The following is an 18,528-nucleotide window of genomic DNA, read 5'->3' on the forward strand; positions in this document are numbered from 1 at the left end:
GATCGTAAATTTGCTATGTTACGCACTTGTAAGACGGAAACAAAAATATCTGTGCATAGCGTCCTCTTAAATAGTACCTATATACCTAGGTATATTTTATAACTGTAGGTACAGTGTACACTGTATCATCATTATGATTTCGTGCATCCTAGGGGAATCCTAAAAACTGAAAATTATTAATTTGAGTATACATAATAATATAATATCTAAATGTTAGAATAGTTTTTCAAGGTTTTCTATAATTTGCAATTGGCTTGTTACAGCTATTATTTAAGGGGCAACATTTAGGCTATTTCTAATCTCGTTTTAGCCACCCAGGATCTCTGTTGTGTAAGTTTCGAATGGTTATTAGTGTGAGTGAAATTCAATGCGAGTGTAACAACTGTCGTACGAGTATCTATACAATCTATAGACAATTTTTTAACGAGTTAAAATTTTTTTTCAGAATGAAAATAAGACTAACTTAAATTTTATTAAAACTTAAGATCTTTTTAGCTAAAATTGACGGCAGTAGCGAGGCCCCTTAAAAAATATGCTCATAAGAAAATGTTTATTTTATTTATTAAAAAAAGTCTCTTTAGGTATGTTAGTTTAGTAAAGTTGTCGAAGTAAAATAAAGATCAATAATTATTTTTTTAAATGTCCTGTCAACTTTTTTTAGTAGTTATTTAACTCTTGTCTTTTATTTATATTTGTTCCTATAAAAAATAAACTACGAAAAATACAAAAGTGATCAATAAATTAGTGTAGGTACCTAGTTTACTTTAAGTTTTAAGATTTAACTGAACTCCAGTTTTTATAATAGTAAGTTTATCTATAGGCTTATAAGTTATAAGTTAAAACCTATATAGGTAGATAGTAGAAACACTATAATCCAGTGGCGTAATTACGGGGGGGGGGGATTTGGGTGTCGTATCCCCCCTCCCATGACCTTTTTTTTTTAAGACTGGTTAACTACATTTACCTATGTACTTCTTTATCTAATAATATATTTTTTTTATTATTGATATCAAATGCCTCGGATAGCTGGCAGTTGTCCGAAAAATGATAAGAGTGATAAGAGTATTATTTTTTCGTGGATCGACGACGCTCGATGATTATCAGATTATTTTATCTAGATTAAAGACTATCGTCCCATTGAAGTATTGAACAAAAAATAACTTAATAATGATATGTACACTTAATCGGAATTTTCGTAGTGACTTTCCTAGTTTCGTCGTTATTCGGTAATCGAACATCGGTTATAAGTTACAGTTACAATCAGCAATCGGCATTCGACTTTTATAGTTTTATAATTCATAATTTGATATTGTGATATAGGTACTGATATAGGTACTGATATTAAATTAATCATTCGTGTGGAGTTTTGTTATTTAATTTTAATATTTACTATTTATAAATATATTGCACTGAAAGGTGCTTATAATAATTCATTTTTTTTGGGGGGGGGGGGGGCAAAATGTTAAAAAATGTCATCCCCCCACAAAAATGACCAAATTACGCCACTGCTATAATCAGTAAAGCCTTATAAAATAAAGGACTATCTGATTTAGGAAAATTATATTATTTAATATATTTAATTAATTTAATTAATAAAAAAATAATGTTCTCATTACATCAAATTTTAAAATAATACTTATTGTCCTATTATATGTTGAAAATATGTGCTTAGAATTAATGGCCCGCGAAAAATTTTCAGATTCCTAATGTGGTCCTCCAAAAATATTAATTGGTGACCACTGGTCTATACAATATATTATTATAGGTACATCAATGATAATAATTTTGTAATTTTTATGACAAACGCGGCTGTAGTGTGTCTACCGTCTAGTGATAATTGTAATAGATCATCACATAGATCAACTATATCGAGTTTGCAGCACATATGTCTATAGTTCTATGGTAACTTAGAATACACAATTAATTTAATACTAAATTCTTACATAATTAGAACCATACATTTTGGTCTTTGGTGATAATAATAAAAACTGATATTTGGTGACAAACACACAAACAGTTTGTTATTATGTAGAATTTGGGGATGTAGTGGGAGAATATTGGATTTATATTATAAAATGTGCAGAACAAAAATTGAGATATTTTAACCTCTGCAGTGAAATATTGCTTCCGTTCACTTTGGTAGGAATTGCAGGTCACGTGCATCGGTGCATGAGCATGACTCGACTACTCGAGGGAGGCATTAACCCTTTCAAATATTTCAATACTCCCTATACATGTTTTATATGCCTATATAAGATTTTTTCACTTAAAGGTAACAATTGGTTAGGCTTTTATTACTTACGATTCATCAGTTCGATAAATATTATCTGAGTTTGTTCTCTTGTACAATCCGAAAAATCGATAACTATAATAAAACTGTTTTAAACGTGTGTACAAATAGACAAAAAAATCATTACCTATACCCTTATAGTGTATAATATTCTTCTATTTGTAATTTCTGCATCATTTGTCTAGACAAATTCTCTAAAATATGTGTCGGTATTTTTCAGTATTCGTCTTATATATGTTTAAACGATACTGTATCTAAAACTTTATATCGGTTAATTTTCTTTTCACGAAATCCCCCTTTGATTCCCAGAAATTCTCCAGGGTTACATCTCCTAAATTAAATCTTTAGTTGACATTTTTTTTCTAAGGAGTAATACTTTAATGTTTATTGTATAGGTACCTTTTGTTTTTGTGTGTGTGTTTATTCTTAATTGGCTGATAGAAGATTTAATGTATTTTCTTCTTTTGATTAGTATTTTTAGTATTTGGTTCCATTGAATTGTTTAAAAAAAAACTTTAATTTTTAGTCTTTAGATCTGATTTTTTTTTCAACTATGAATTTTATAAATACAACATTGAAACGATTTTCATTTATGGAGACGAATGGTAAAAAATAAAATTGAAAATATGTAAATGGCCATTCAATATAGTTATAAAGTCTAAAATATTTTAACATAATGAGTAAGAACAAATTTACTGACAGGATCAATATTATGGTTAAACATAGTGCATACGTTATGCCTTACGCTGTTGTCATGAACACGTCATAATAATTACAAGTTATTATCCTCTACGTAAGGATTTCAAACTAACTTTTTACCAATTCGGGCAATTACCATAAGTATCAGACATAGGCGTGCACACGGGGCGAGCCGGTCGAGCCGGGGCTCGACCAGAATCTTTTTAGTAAAATGTTTGTCTATACCTATTATAAATTATAAAAATATGTTTGAAACTTTTATTTGTAGTGAAAGTACAAAATATGTACTATGATTAAATACATTAATAAGTTGGTTATAATTTATAAATAGCTAGTATACATATACATGGTGTTTATTTAATATTAAGATATGCTGAGTGCGGACGACCGTAGATGCATTGCTCCACGGAAAAACCTATACTTTTATCGCTTTCAAATTGAAGACCGTAAACAGACTGACATCTCATTTCTCAATAATCTATTCACTATTCAGTATGTTCAGTTGTTAACTATTTACTGTTGTCACTCAGTCACTACACACTGGCCTGTTAGTGTTTACTGTTTAATAATATTTATATTAAAGTTCGGTGAATTAATATGATGAGACATAATTATTATAATTAATTTTATTCTTGCCAATATCGGTCGTATTTATTATTTATATCGTTTTAATTTTAATATTAAAAATATATGTCTAGAAATTAGCACATATTATATTATGTTTTGTGCACATTCGACTTCATTATATTTTTACATATAAATATTACACTTTTCATATTACACAAAATTTACGTTTTACATTAAGAATGTATGTAAATGTGTAAAAAAATAAAAATAGGGGCACTGTCAAAATATTGGGGCACTAATTCTATCAGGCTCGACCGGAAACTGAAGTCTGCGCACGCTTATGGTATCAGAATATATTAATATATATTATAATCAAATTATACAAAATGTGCATAAAAAGTAAATAGTAATTAGTATAGCTTATTATTCTTAAAATAATATTATATTAACGCAGAAGTAAAAACTCATTTAAGTTAGATCATAAAATATTAAGTTATTTTAATTTTGTATTAAATTTGTATTAAAATATTTATATACATATATAGGTATTTAATACTAAAAATATAATAAAAATATGATAAAAATTGTGAATTATTCATTTTGAATACTATAGGACAGAATATAGGACAGAATACTATAGACAGTTGTTTTATAAGAAATAATGTTTTTATTCTGTTAGGTTTATTGCTTTTTACAAAGCTTTTTATTGTGTATAGGTGCCTTACACTCCATTAAAAATGTCTCGACCAAATCGATTACAATCTTGTTTAAAAATTAAGAGAATGTTTATATTAATGTTTTATATTAAATTGGAAAAGATGAATATTTTCCTTATTAATACAAAACCGAACGAATGAAAGGCTTTTTAGTATAATAGCATAGCAAAATCTTCAAATGAGACTAACCGTAACAATCAGCAATATCATTGAATCGACTGAGTCATATCCTGCACTGATATATAAATTCGGTGCTTTATATTTGTGGTCATATCTTGCTTTGTTATACAATTTACCATTTAATATAACATTCAATTAAAATACGTTAAGTAATTAATGCGCTTTAGTTATAGTCATTACAAGATCCAAATAAATATATACATTTTTTAACTTATGATAGATTTTAATTTCTTATAGTACCCAATTAATGAAATTGTATTAGTGAGTATTATAATTTATAATATATAATATGAAATTTTGTGTAATATTTCGATTTTAATAGACTGCTTAAACCTATAACCTATTACTCTTTGTTTACACCGTATAAGACAATTATTATTATTATTTTTATTATAAATACAAGGCCGTATTAGCGAATGTATTTAAATTGAATTGAAAATGAATTTAAAATATATATATATATAGCCCATCCACTTTGTCCGATCGTGTCCGCCTACTTGAATTTAATTTATTTGTCGTTTTTTTGTTTTTGCAATGATTATTTAATAATCATTTATACACGCCTAATAATATTATATTATATAGGTATGTTATTAATAGACAAACTTTAACCTTTTGACGACGTTTTGAGGTTGATTATAACGTAGGTGCCTATATGATTACCGAAAACTGACTGACGGACGATATGATGATATTATTATTAAAGATTTCATTTAACTATATTATTAGGGCAAACGGGTTATATATTTGCAATTTCCTCTTGACAGCTCTCTGTGTTCATTCCTTTCCCTCGTCACTTGAATAACCATCGTTCTGACAACATAATTACAAGAACTGTTAATTACGATGTGAATTAGACAAAACCAATTTAACTTCAACACTGCGTTGTTGTTATATCCATCATATTCATGTTTGGCAACATACATTATTATAATCTAACAACATCGTTTGACTTCGGCAGCATGCCCGTGTAGGAGACTTCAGTGTATCGAGTGCCATAGATAAATTCAACCAAAACAAATACGGGAGTAAGCGCTGTGTAATATCAATATGTATTACCTAAATATTTCTGCGTACTTCAGAAGTATTGATTTTTTTTAATCGAATATTTAGTTGACGAATAATTCCAAATTCATCGGCGAACGTGCGTTTCGATGCATTTCAATCACGTCCTGCAAATACACTACATAATATAATATAGGTACTTGGGTTGGTTATTCACTATCGCGGTACAACTTAACTCTGAGACCACTTAACCATATGGGCTGGTATACCAAATATCATAATATAAACTGCACAGATCGTGGGGAGGCGTGAAATTTAACGGAAACTATATTATAATATATACTATCCCACACAATCTCTCAATATTTCGAGCGCCCCGCAGTTAGTGTTATCGTAGAGATACTACCAGCGTGGCAGGGTTCACGTCCATTTTGAAAACTATATCGGTATAGGTACCTATATAATATAATATATATATATCCATATTATCCGCCGTGTATCAAAATAATTCAATTTCGACGGTCTGAGCATGGCGGCCACGATGATGCTAATTTTAAACACGATCATAACGTACCCTTAATACTATATAATGTTATGAGCATCACTGCCTGCAGTATAAATTGTAGTACAACTACGGTGTAGTGTATGTATAACATATTTAGTACATTGTAATTATTGTCAAACGTGAATAACACGATTAGTATAGGTAGCTGTATATAGGTATATTACTCAGCGTAACGCGCGTTTCATTGTTCAAAATAAATTAATTGCCAAAATTACACCGCCTAGTCACCCAACTCAATGTAGAATGTGTAGTACTTTCCGCAAATAAAAGCATTGAATGACCCACTCTTGAGTTTATTTATTTTACATCAGATAAAAAACAACAATTTTTTTCTACGGAAATATAGCCACTGTTTATCTATAGTTATTGTCTTCTTCACTTCCAGTCTTACATTTTTAATAATGAAAAACTGGAAATATTTGATTTACTCGGTTTTGTTTTAAGGAGTGTTCAAAAACATCAAACCGTTCCGAGTTCCTGCGATTTTCAACTAGGTATATATATTACCGCTATTGCTATGTGACAATAAGACACCATTCGTTGATTATAATTTGTTGTTAATTTTAAATTAAAAATGTATACTTATCAACTTTTTTTTTATATTTAATTATTTAATGGATAAATATATATGAAGTGGATCTATGAACAATAAACACTCATTATCTCAAAAAGTATTAATGTTTCTGTATTTTTTTTTTTTTTTTACCTAATTTGGAAGTCATTAAAAACATTGGGTATTGCGCAAAACTAATCTTCAAATCTAAACTTTATAGATAGGTATATTTTATAAATTTTATTATAATCAATTAACTATTGGTTGAAAACTCGAATTGTATACATCGAAATTGTTAGAAACATTTTGTTCTTAGGAATAATAAAATATGTATAATGTCTTTCAAAAAATGAAAAACTTAAAAAATAATAGGTAACAATCATTTCTTTATTAAGATTTGTAATGACTTAAAATTATGTAAAAAAAATTATTTTCTGTAACGTTAATACATTTAATAAATAAAAAGCGCTTACTGAAGAATGTGAGAATCACAGAGAATTATCGTTTCATTTATAGAGAATAAACTAATTTTGAATTCCAAGTCCAGTGCCTAACGTACGTTTAAGTAAAAAAATCAAAAACTAGCATTTTGATACAACACACAAGTATTATACTTGTATATCTACCTATTTAATAGGTAATTTACATATTTGTTCATCTTATTTGCATTTGGTTGTCAACACTATTTTACACTGTGGTATGATACCATTTTTCAGAAATGTACGTTTTAGAAAGTTCAATATACGTATATGATATTCTTACATTAGGAACAAGGGTGGAAAAGATGACAGTAATATATCATGTTTAGAATTGCATGTGTCTTACCTACTCTTAAATGTTCTAATTTAAATATTTTCAAAAAATGTTAACACTTTTTTAAATAATGAATGATTTCTATTTAAATTATCGTCATGCTGCTGTATATTGTCTGATATATTATGACTTAAGCTGAAGATATTCGATTTACAATATTGAATCAAACGTTATATCTGGAGCTGTATTTATTATTATAATTTATTCTGAGATTTTTTCTCAAACCGTCCATTTCCTATGCAATAGAGAAGTATAGAACCATCCTGACTTAGGACAAGCGCGTGGTCGATCAGTTATTAGTAATTACTACGAATTAGATTTGAGTGGCGTATAGGTAGAAGGAAATTTAATTTCTATAGTTAATCTCAAATTACTTGTATTTGACTCAATAAATACATATACGATATACCTATGTCCTATAACGTCTGGTGAAGCGTCACGAAATGTGACGAGTCCCTGGGCCCACATAAGCCAATATTCACAGTCCATCCCATTTTGAACAGCTCATTTGGTATTGAATGCACTGCAGTTTTCTATCCCTCTCCAGTCGACACATCTATAACAAGCCCGAGACCTGTACGTCGGTACCCGGTAAAATGTAAATTAGAAAAATGTTTATATACTTAACATGATCATATAGATTTTGTAAATAATACAGCACAAAAGCCAATTACAGTTTAACGTATTTTATATAGGTATTTCCTAAAACGTGAACTCGAAGTTTTGACCTCAGTGGTACACCAGATCTAAGGTGGGAGGAGCCTTAAACCTTGTGTTTGAACTTTAAACTTCTAAAATAAAGTTATTTAATTTAAATTGATAATTTATAATAATAGACTTAGCACATCTAATATTCTAATATATTATTTTATGGTTTAAACTGTCGATTAGCAAAGCCGTCAATCATTCGAGGAACATTAATTTCTTCCACTGCTTTGAGCTTTTGTTTCTAAATTTAAAAGCTTCGTACACTTAAGACGCCTTTGGTATATCTTCAATGATTTTTTTATAATTTCATGAAAATATATGAGTATTACTAATTAGTTATTAGTAATAATAATATGTACCGACAATCTGTACTATTATTATAATCTATTATTTTATACCTATTCAAATCGCTTCGTACATTTCCTTAATATACAATTTAAATCTGATGCTGAGAATATATATTGTTACCCATTGCATTATTATATTGTTGTCAACGAATCTAAATCATGTTACAACTTATAAGTATATCATTTTGACTGCATAGCAATAAGTTCTAGGTACTGCAGTCATCGATACGAGTATCCACATTTAATTTGCGTAATTTGAATCGTTTGTTGAATACCTAATATTGCATGTAAAATTAAGTTAATATAATTGGTTGAAACTATTATTACTTATCAGATATTCAATAAGTTATGTAATTATGATACCTATCTATATATTATAATATAAAATAGCACTATTTTTACGTATTTGATAATTTAAATAATTTTGATTGCCCTTATATAGGTATACCTATAACATACACAATGTTAAACTCAATTGACTAAAAAATATGAATGTAAAATAGATAAGATAAAATTAATATTTTAAAGAAAATATTAGACAAAGAAAAACAAAAAAAATTGAATTTTTATCTGGATAAAAATAATTACCTCTTTTAACTAAGTACAGCTATATAATAAATATTCAAAACATCGTCATTTGAGAAACTAATTCGTAATGCAATTGTTAAGTTAATGTGTTGTGATGTACACGATGTCATAGGAAAGATAATATTTATTCATATAAAACTGTATATCAAATAATAATGTATTTGAATTCAATTTATTAATTGGTTTGTTAATATTTTATATTCAGAGAGTCCGTATCGGGTTTATCGTCGGGTCGGTGAATTCTATTTTCTCGTGAGAACGATATATATAATATTATACATATTATATGGAAAAAAAACATTTAATTTCATACCGTATCCCAACGGTACGTTTTAAATACTAAAATTTTTAGCAATGAGAATGTTAATTTTTAATATTTTTTTTTTGTTATTATTTAAAACTTTAATCCATAGCTGGTCGGGGAACCGTTGCGTGGTATACCTATATACCTATATGATACAGAGTAAGAACTGCACTATATAACCTACTTAATACAGTAATACCTATAGGTACACAGGTAAACAGCCCGTGCGGTAAGCCGTCGCGAATTGTAATATTGTGTTTCTCCGTGGAAAATAATACACGTTTTCTGGCAATACCAAATTACCTTAACCGTCATAAACGTTTAATATTATTATTTCCCTGAGGATGATAACCCGGTAACTTGGAGGACTCGTTTAAATCTGTCTATAATACTCTGTTAGTCCGTAATATGAGATAATACTACACCTTTAGTATATTGTGAGCGATCCGTATTTATTTATATGTTACACTGTTTAAGTTATATAGTTACTCTTTTGGGTTGTATTATTACCACTCGTAATGTATAATAAGGACAATACACAATATATTATACTGTGTATGAAAAAAAGGTTGTGTGCATATATATAGGTATACAATATCGAGTACCTATAATATTGATAATATTTTAAATTTAGAGCAGAGTGATTCATTTAAATATTAAAATATTAGAAACATTTTTAATTTAACTCATCAATTACTGTGACTCGATGACGAGGTACATTTATACAGCAGGGCGTCTCCCACTGTGTTTTTATGTGTAGAAATACCTACATTACACATTGTATCAGAACGAAATCCATTTGATTCCAAAAAAAAACTGTGAAGATTTTTTATTTTATTCGTAAAAAATTAGGTCGTAGACAATTAAAAATTTAGTACATTCATAAGGATTACAGATTGAGAACATTTTTTGAGTTATTAGAAATAATTAATAAAAGTCTTATTAGTTATTTTATTGATTGATATTTTCTGAAAGAACAATATTTTTTTAACGACCATACATATTATAATGATGGCCGTTGTCTTAATACCTAAAATTATTTTAAATAAACAAATCTCCTTATAAAACTCCTCCAAGCGAGTGCATTTTAAATCATTTCTTTCCGTACAATTTATGCTTAAACATAGAATATAACCATTTCGGATCATCAATTACAGTGGAGTATTATGTTCAATTATAGTATAGTATTATACAATATACATATACTATTATGATACTAATCTTGGTGCGCTGGCATACTTAATAGTGCAATTATTATTTGTTACAGTCGAGTACACGGAGCCTGTGTTCAAAAAAGGCAGAGTTTACAAAGGCATTTATTGTCCGACGCTCACCAACAGTTTTCGAGAACCCAGTCTCGAGCTATCGTACCAGAGATACTCGCACAGACAACGGCAGAAGTCCTTAATCATCGTTAATTTCGTCGACATGACACTTAAAGCAGTCTTAGCCGGTAAAATGTCTTTCAGATTTACGAAAATTATTTCGACTATTGATTAAATGTGTTATTGAAGAAATTTCAAAGGTAAAAATACAATAATAACACAATAGTATATAGAGTAGGTAATATATATAGCGAAGCGGTTATAATAATATATACCATACGTACAACACAATACATATAATATAGTTATAGCGTATCGTTGCACTTATATAATATAATGTTATTATTTATTTTAAATCTATGATATTAAGTTTCTGAGCCGCGCACACATTATGTACATAGTTAACGAACATTATGCATTCAGACGAGGGATTTCGACTTACGACAATAATATAATTATCACGGCGATTATTATAAAACATTATCGTTGTACGTTATTAGTGTACTTCACACTAACTTTAGATTTTCCCGCGCAAACAGGTGTGTGGCTGTTGCCGACCTACCACGAGCCGTACCACAGCCAAAGGGCTATATGGACGTGTCTGACAATGTTCGCCAATCTCACTGTGTGTCTGCTCGGGTGGTGGAAATGCTTCGCCAACAACTACCTCCAGTGGGCAGCGGTTTTCACGTGGTGTTTCATCAACGTACAAGGTGCTCACGCGATAAAATATCTATTCTATATTTATATTTATGTCCATTCCAATTTATTATAGTGGTAATAAATGTATAATATCATAACTCAAACGATAAATCGTCATATAAGTATTATTATGAAAGATAATCCTGATTTTCCATACATTTTTCGCCCATCAAACGTAGTGCTAGTATATAGATTATAATTAATAATAATTTGCACCCGACGATCTTAACGAATTCTGTATTATGTATTATATGAAAGGTTTCGTGTGGGAGAGTTATGGCCAAGGATCTAGAGAATATCTTGTGTGGTACGTGTTGTTCATCGTTTTTGTTACTTATGCTATGCTACCGCTTCCACTGAGATGGTGCATACTGGCTGGTTGTTCGACCGCATTGCTACACATACTCATCACGAGTTACACGAAATCGTCGAAAGAAAAAGTAATTTTGTCCCTACTTATTTTGACGCCTCGTCGATGGAACACGCCGCGCAGCCCCGAGTTCTCTATTATAGACGTACCCGCCGATGATGTCTGGCATCGAAACTTTGTGGATTCCATTCTAGTCACAGACCAGTCACACACGGTTGGCAAGTGACTTAAAAGGTGCACGCTTTAGCGCATACCTGTTTTAGTGTAAGTAAAGCCCGATGGTCCTTAAAATTATTACGTATATGAATTTTTTTTTTGAGCTACCCGAAACGATATTATAACGATCAATGATCTTTAACAAAACATTTCAGAGGTATAAATAAATATTAAATATTAATGAATAAATATTTTAGTAAATATATACAAAAACATGTTTGGGTTATCACTCCCAGTGGAGGAGTACCGGCCTTAGTCTAATATTTTATACTAAATCACTAGGTCTTCGGCAATCTATATGAATATACGAATTTTTTTCTTGGTATTTCTGGACATCGGTAACATTACTTTTCATAGTACCTATGAATAAAATTAAAAGTGTTTTAGTTCCAAAATAACTTACCAATCGTTTGTGGCTGGTCATCGCATGAACACATTTTTGCTATAATGTGCGTAATAGAAACAATAAAACAACAATTATAATGACTGGAGTGTGCCGCGCGGTGGTGTCTTCCTCGTGTGCGTGTATACCGATCTTAAAGTTTTTTTAATTTGTTCTATTTAAAAATGTATTTCCATGGGTACAGAATAGACTGTGCGTTGTTCGCCAGCTAACCGCAATGAGTTTATTGTATGCTGCCGTCAACTTTGCCGGAATGTATACAAAGTACTTAACGGACCGAAGTCAACGAAAGGCGTTTTTGGAAACGCATAGGTCCACCGAAGCCCGGTTCAAGACTCAAAAGGAAAACGAACAACAAGAAAAACTTTTACTTTCGGGTACACCGACAACACATTATATTATTGTTGTACAAATGGAACATTAACATAATTTATCTGATGTAGTTTTACCCGATTTCGTGGCTAGGGAAATAATTAAAGACATCGCTTCTGAAACGGACAAAGGGCCTTTTATGCCAAATCAATTTCACCGAATCTACATTCATCGCTACGAAGACGTCAGTATTCTTTTTGCCGACATTAAAGGTTTTACAGGTCAGTGAAATATTTAAAATCTACAAGTCAATATTAATTATCTGCTTGATCTTAATATTTTATTAAAAATTATTGAAATTTATTGATTGACTCAAAAAAATCTATACGCTGCATATTATTATTGTTGTATGTTATATATTATGTTATTATGCTCAACTAAGCCATTTAAACTCTCGTTTAATATCGTTAAGCAATACAAATTATAACGTACCATAATTATCATACTATGCACTATGCAGCTCCTTACTCCTTATGACATGTATATATTATATTGGATATATATATTATATATATCCAAATATTTATCTACCTAACTATTTTTAGTAAGTAAATACTGTTTGAACTATGGTCATAGAAATGCTAAAAAATGAAAATATATGTTTATGAATCCATCCAACTTATCGTTTAATTTGTTTTTTTTGTTTACACAGAATGGGCGAGTCGTACTTGTGCTCAAGAATTAGTCAGAGTACTGAACGATCTATTCGCTAATTTCGATAAACTAGCTGCGGTAAATACAAAATCTGTATTAAATAAGAATACATCTTATTAATGATTATAAAATTTTAAATGTATTAACTAGGAAAACCACTGTCTTCGTATCAAGCTTTTGGGCGATTGTTATTATTGTGTATCAGGTCTTCCTCAAACTAGACAAGATCACGCCGTGTGTTGTGTAGAAATGGGTTTGCATATGATAAACGCTATCAAAGAAGTGAGAAATAAATTGAATGTAAGGAAATACTATAATATTTTAATCACTTGCAAATGGTGTAATCCGTTTACGCCCCTCTCCCCCCCCAAAAAAAAAATAAAATAAAAATACATTCCAATGTGTAACTGTATGCGACCCTTTCGTACCTATATAATATGATGCATAATTTATGATGAACATCGATACATAAAATAGGTACTTACCCATAGGTGGAAATCGGGGGAGGGGAGCTTGAGGGGACTAAGCCCCCCCCCCCCCCAGAAGTTCAATGTATAGGTCTTAGCCCCCTGGCCCATAAAATTTTAAAGTGACTAAATATACAATAATTGTTATAATTGTAAAATTAATTTTTAATAACTGAATTAAAAAATGAATTATAAAAAAATGGTCTGTGATAAAAATTAAATTAAATTCTTAAGATTTCACTAACTTATAATCATAATTTGGAACGATTATAATTATGTAGTATTAATAATAAGTAATAATACCCGCTTAGGTTGTTTATCAGCAATCGTCCGCGTCACGTAGCGCATTGTCCCGGGTTTCGATGAAATTACGTATTAATATGCTAAGAGGTAACTACTAACTATGCGGCTTATACATTTTGATCGAGGCACCTCTTATGGATTTTCCAACTTCATTAAATCCGCCATTAGTTATAGTTTTAAATTAAAAATTAATAACTTAATATTTTCTGTTTAGAATACTTCTAAAATGTTAAAGATAACTGATAAGGCACATAATTTTTTTTGTACTTAATTATGGTCAAATTATTTAGTATGTCGAACTTTGTAAATTGTCTTGTTTAAATAAATAATTGCAAGCGGCTCTAGTACAGTGGAACCTATATGTGTAATGAGCATATAATGCTCAGCCCCCCCCCCCCCAGTAATTTTACCAAATTTCCACTCATAGTGGTATTAATTTTTGTTGTTCAATTAGTGAGTTATCGAGAGGCTAGGAATAAGACATGAGAGTTAATGTGTTTGTGTAACTTTTTAAACAAATTTTAACGTTGCCTGACTTTACCTCATTTATGATAAAATAATTTAGGGCGCATACAGTCATGATTTGGGACGTGCATGGCTCATAATAAAATGTGTCACCCCGATTAAATAAAAACACAAACACTGAATTATTGGATTTAAAACAGGTTGATCTAAACATGCGCATCGGAATACATTCCGGGTCGGTTCTTTGTGGAGTCTTAGGACTCAGGAAGTGGCAGTTTGACGTGTGGTCTTACGACGTGACATTGGCCAATCACTTGGAGTCTGGCGGAATACCTGGGTATATTTTTGAAACGTTTAATCTCTTATTGGTTTATCCTTTGCGTTAACGTTAATTACTATACACACTGTTCGGCTTTAGACGTGTTCACATATCTAAGGCTACTCTGGATTGCTTAGAAGAAGCCTACGATACGGAACCCGGTCATGGGGAAAATCGCGACGCTTATTTAAGGGTATAATTATAGTATATTATAATACTACTATCCAAAATTATCCGAATATGACACGGTATTGTGTTTTATTGTACTGCAGGATCACGGGATTGAAACGTTCTTGATTAAAGAACAAGAGCCATGTCGAGGTCACCGAAAGCTACAGAAAATTAGTTCTTCGAGACCACGTTTATGGTCGGATGAGAAATTGTGTTTCAACTCCAATGTGCAGAAACTAATTTCACCGAAAATTGGTAATTTATTGTCTACAAACTGCATTTAAATTTTAAATAAACTAAACACTTGTAACTAATATAGTAATAGAATACCTTATACCTACTATTATATCAACAATGTAAAAATATTCGGTGAACATTACGTATGCTACACACAACAGTACAACACCCGCCATAATATATTATAGTATAATAATTGAACTCAGCTTCATAATTTTCTTGGCTAATTAATATTGCATGATTACTAATATTATTTTAAATACACTATATTACAAAACATTTACATAATTTAATGACATATTTAGTATACAAATCTATGTATTTTTTGTAATTTTACAGTTAATTATTTTTAATTTGAACCATATTGTTCAATACACTGCAGTATTTACTTGCGGGATGTTATTGTTTGTTGATCAACCATAATATTATTACTGACATTTTAAACTAATATATTTAATTTATGAATGACTATATTTTAATCATATTTTTACATTTCCGACTTTTTTTCACACTCAATAATAATAAATTTCAAAACTTACGACGAATATTAAAACTAACAATTGTAATTTATGCTAAAAAAAATCTATGTAGGTATTAATCTTCGCGTAATTTATTTATTTATTCGAACAAACATGCCGTGGGACAAAATCGCAAGTTCAACACATGTGTGCACGAATGTTATACACGTACCTAGTTCACTTCATGTTATTCAACAATAAACACATTGTTTTAATTTAAATAATAAATATTGTATCATAACAAAAGTCAATGTTAATAATAGTATATTCGGCACTGTTACGATGCATTCAGTACTTACAGCTATAATAGTTTGGCGTGGGCCATTCCAAACATGTGCATTATTCAGTATTGTCAGAACAAGCATGTTCGTTGAATAGCAGATTAGGATAGGTTACACTGTAACCGTTACAGAGATGAACAATATTATATATTAAAATAATAACATATAAAAAAAAAAAAAATAACATATAAATAAATGCGTAATTTATATTTAAAAAAACACCATGTACTACCGGTGTATTTTAGGTACTATAATATTATGATCAAAAATAAATCAACCCTTCAGCAGCTTGTATAAATATCTGACCAGAAGAGTTTTGTAGTCACTAAAAATAGGCAGCATAATTTGGATTTAAGATGTTTTTTTTTCTTCAGCCTTCTTTAAGGTATAAAGTTGCTGGCCTACACAAATCATCAATCATCAGTCATCTTGGTATCCGTGCCATTATTACAGCTGTATTATCTGAGTTCTCTTTTTTAGTTGTTTGTAATATTTTCATTGATTTTACTATTTTAGTATATTCTAAAATCAATGATATTACTTATTTTTATTGATATCTTGTCATATTATTAAAATTTTTATATTAATTACACTTTTCTTAATGGGCCTGGTCGCGACTTTTCAAATTTTCCGCAATTCTATAAAATTTGAAAATTAAATTTTATATTTTAGTTGCCACCTCAATTATAAGACTTTTCCACTAATCTACTACCCAATACCTATTTAGGGGGGTTGATAGGGAGTATTATATCGACTAAAACACACTTTACAGGAAAAACTCTCACACCTCGTAGATTGGTCCGATTTCCGAGATTTTTTTGTTAGATAGAAAAATATTTTTTACAGGGCGCATTGGACTTTGATTTTTGATTACGTTGCTAAAAACAAATAATAATACAAAAACTAAAAAGTTGTAAAAATGGACTAAATTCAAACTTGTAATATAAGATTTCGAAAAATAATTTTGAAAATCCAAATCCAATGCGCCCTGCAATTAGTCTTCCTCTATTTAACAAAAAAAAAAAAATACGGAAATCGGACCAATCTACGAGGCGTGAGAGTTTTTCCTGTAAGGCATGTTTTTTAGCAAAAAAACAGGTCGCGCGCAACCCCCTTAAGGAATAGTTTAAAGTATAATATGTAAAATAAAAAAAAAAAAAAATTTGAATATATATTACAATAGTAAATAACTGTCTTAATAATATTTGAAGACTAAATAAGTTAATACAAAAGAGGTCAACACACATTTGTAAATGTTAATAATTATTAATTAATTACAAACTGTTTTCTAAATAATATTCACCATTAATATTTAGTATTTACACATAATATTTTTTTATAATAAACGATTTTAGTTAGTTGCAATATATTTTGTTAGCACATTCATTTTTTATTTTATTTAAAACCTACTAAGCTGTCAGTAACAAAAATAAATTGATACGTAAAAAAAATTGTAAAATTCATTACTTGTGCTATCTTTCGTATGCGTTTTCATGTTATATTCTGACATTTCTGTTAAGATGTTCAATAGAATCACATGTAAAGATCTTTATTGTGATTCTGCAGAACTCACACTATTTCCAATATTTATGCGTTTCAATAATTTCATTTCCGATTAACTACTTATGTCCAATGCTGACATTTAATAAAATATAAATATAACTTAACATTTTACAATATTTACAATATACAAAAATAAATAATTTATAGCATGAGAAAAAATTAAAGCTTACAATTTATTAATAACTTAATTTGAAGTATAAATAGCCATTAAAATTATTAGTAGAATTAGTAAAGTGTACATTCAGATCACAGTGACATAATGACATTCGATCAAAAATCAGAGATTATCGATTCCACCACCTTACTGTCCATATAGTTGACACTGTCTGGGTAGTGAGTATACCTATCGGCCCTGTCTTATAAAAATGGTAAATAAAAAAAAACACAAGTCTTATGCCAGGTTGCATGCAAAATTAATTAATTGGATGAATCAATAAAATTTAATAGACCAATCATAAGCCACTAAATTATGTTTAGTAATCACTAAATCACATTATTCGTGAAACCTGACATTAGACTGTAATAATATTTTACTGAATTGTTTAATACAATTATTAATTTATCACAGAAATCATTATGTTAAACGTATTAATGTGTATTCTAGGTATAATATAAAATATTATTTATTTAAAATAATTTAAACAATTTATATAATCCAAAATAAATATTTACAGACCAAAAGTAGGTACATTACATATCAAACCAACAACCAACACTTATTTTTAAGAGGACGTTTCACCTGCATTTTTTGTCTCCGTCTTACACACGTATGGCATAGCGAAAACTGTTTTGCGCGGGAAAGATCCGAGAAAGTTACAGTCATAATC

The 18,528-nt window shown here is 29.6% G+C and overlaps 1 protein-coding gene across 7 annotated transcripts in view; it reads left to right on the plus strand.

The window, feature by feature from the left end:
• LOC100161699 (adenylyl cyclase 78C) overlaps window positions 1–18,528 on the plus strand; it is a 147,327-nt gene that overhangs the window by 102,284 nt on the left and 26,515 nt on the right. For 6 of the 7 annotated variants that reach the window (XM_029490472.1, XM_001942908.5, XM_029490473.1 and 3 more), the window contains 10 exons: window positions 10,603–10,788; window positions 11,200–11,373; window positions 11,621–11,802; window positions 12,536–12,728; window positions 12,795–12,944; window positions 13,376–13,455; window positions 13,528–13,677; window positions 14,813–14,949; window positions 15,031–15,124; window positions 15,204–15,357. In XM_029490472.1, the coding sequence (XP_029346332.1) occupies window positions 10,603–10,788; window positions 11,200–11,373; window positions 11,621–11,802; window positions 12,536–12,728; window positions 12,795–12,944; window positions 13,376–13,455; window positions 13,528–13,677; window positions 14,813–14,949; window positions 15,031–15,124; window positions 15,204–15,357 (1,500 nt within the window). Of the gene's footprint in view, window positions 1–10,602; window positions 10,861–11,199; window positions 11,374–11,620; window positions 11,803–12,535; window positions 12,729–12,794; window positions 12,945–13,375; window positions 13,456–13,527; window positions 13,678–14,812; window positions 14,950–15,030; window positions 15,125–15,203; window positions 15,358–18,528 lie in introns of those variants that run through there. The other variant, XM_008188279.3, reaches the window with a different exon arrangement.

The sequence above is a fragment of the Acyrthosiphon pisum genome, chromosome A2 (genome assembly GCF_005508785.2).
Source record: "Acyrthosiphon pisum isolate AL4f chromosome A2, pea_aphid_22Mar2018_4r6ur, whole genome shotgun sequence".
Classification (NCBI taxonomy): Eukaryota; Metazoa; Arthropoda; class Insecta; order Hemiptera; family Aphididae; genus Acyrthosiphon; species Acyrthosiphon pisum.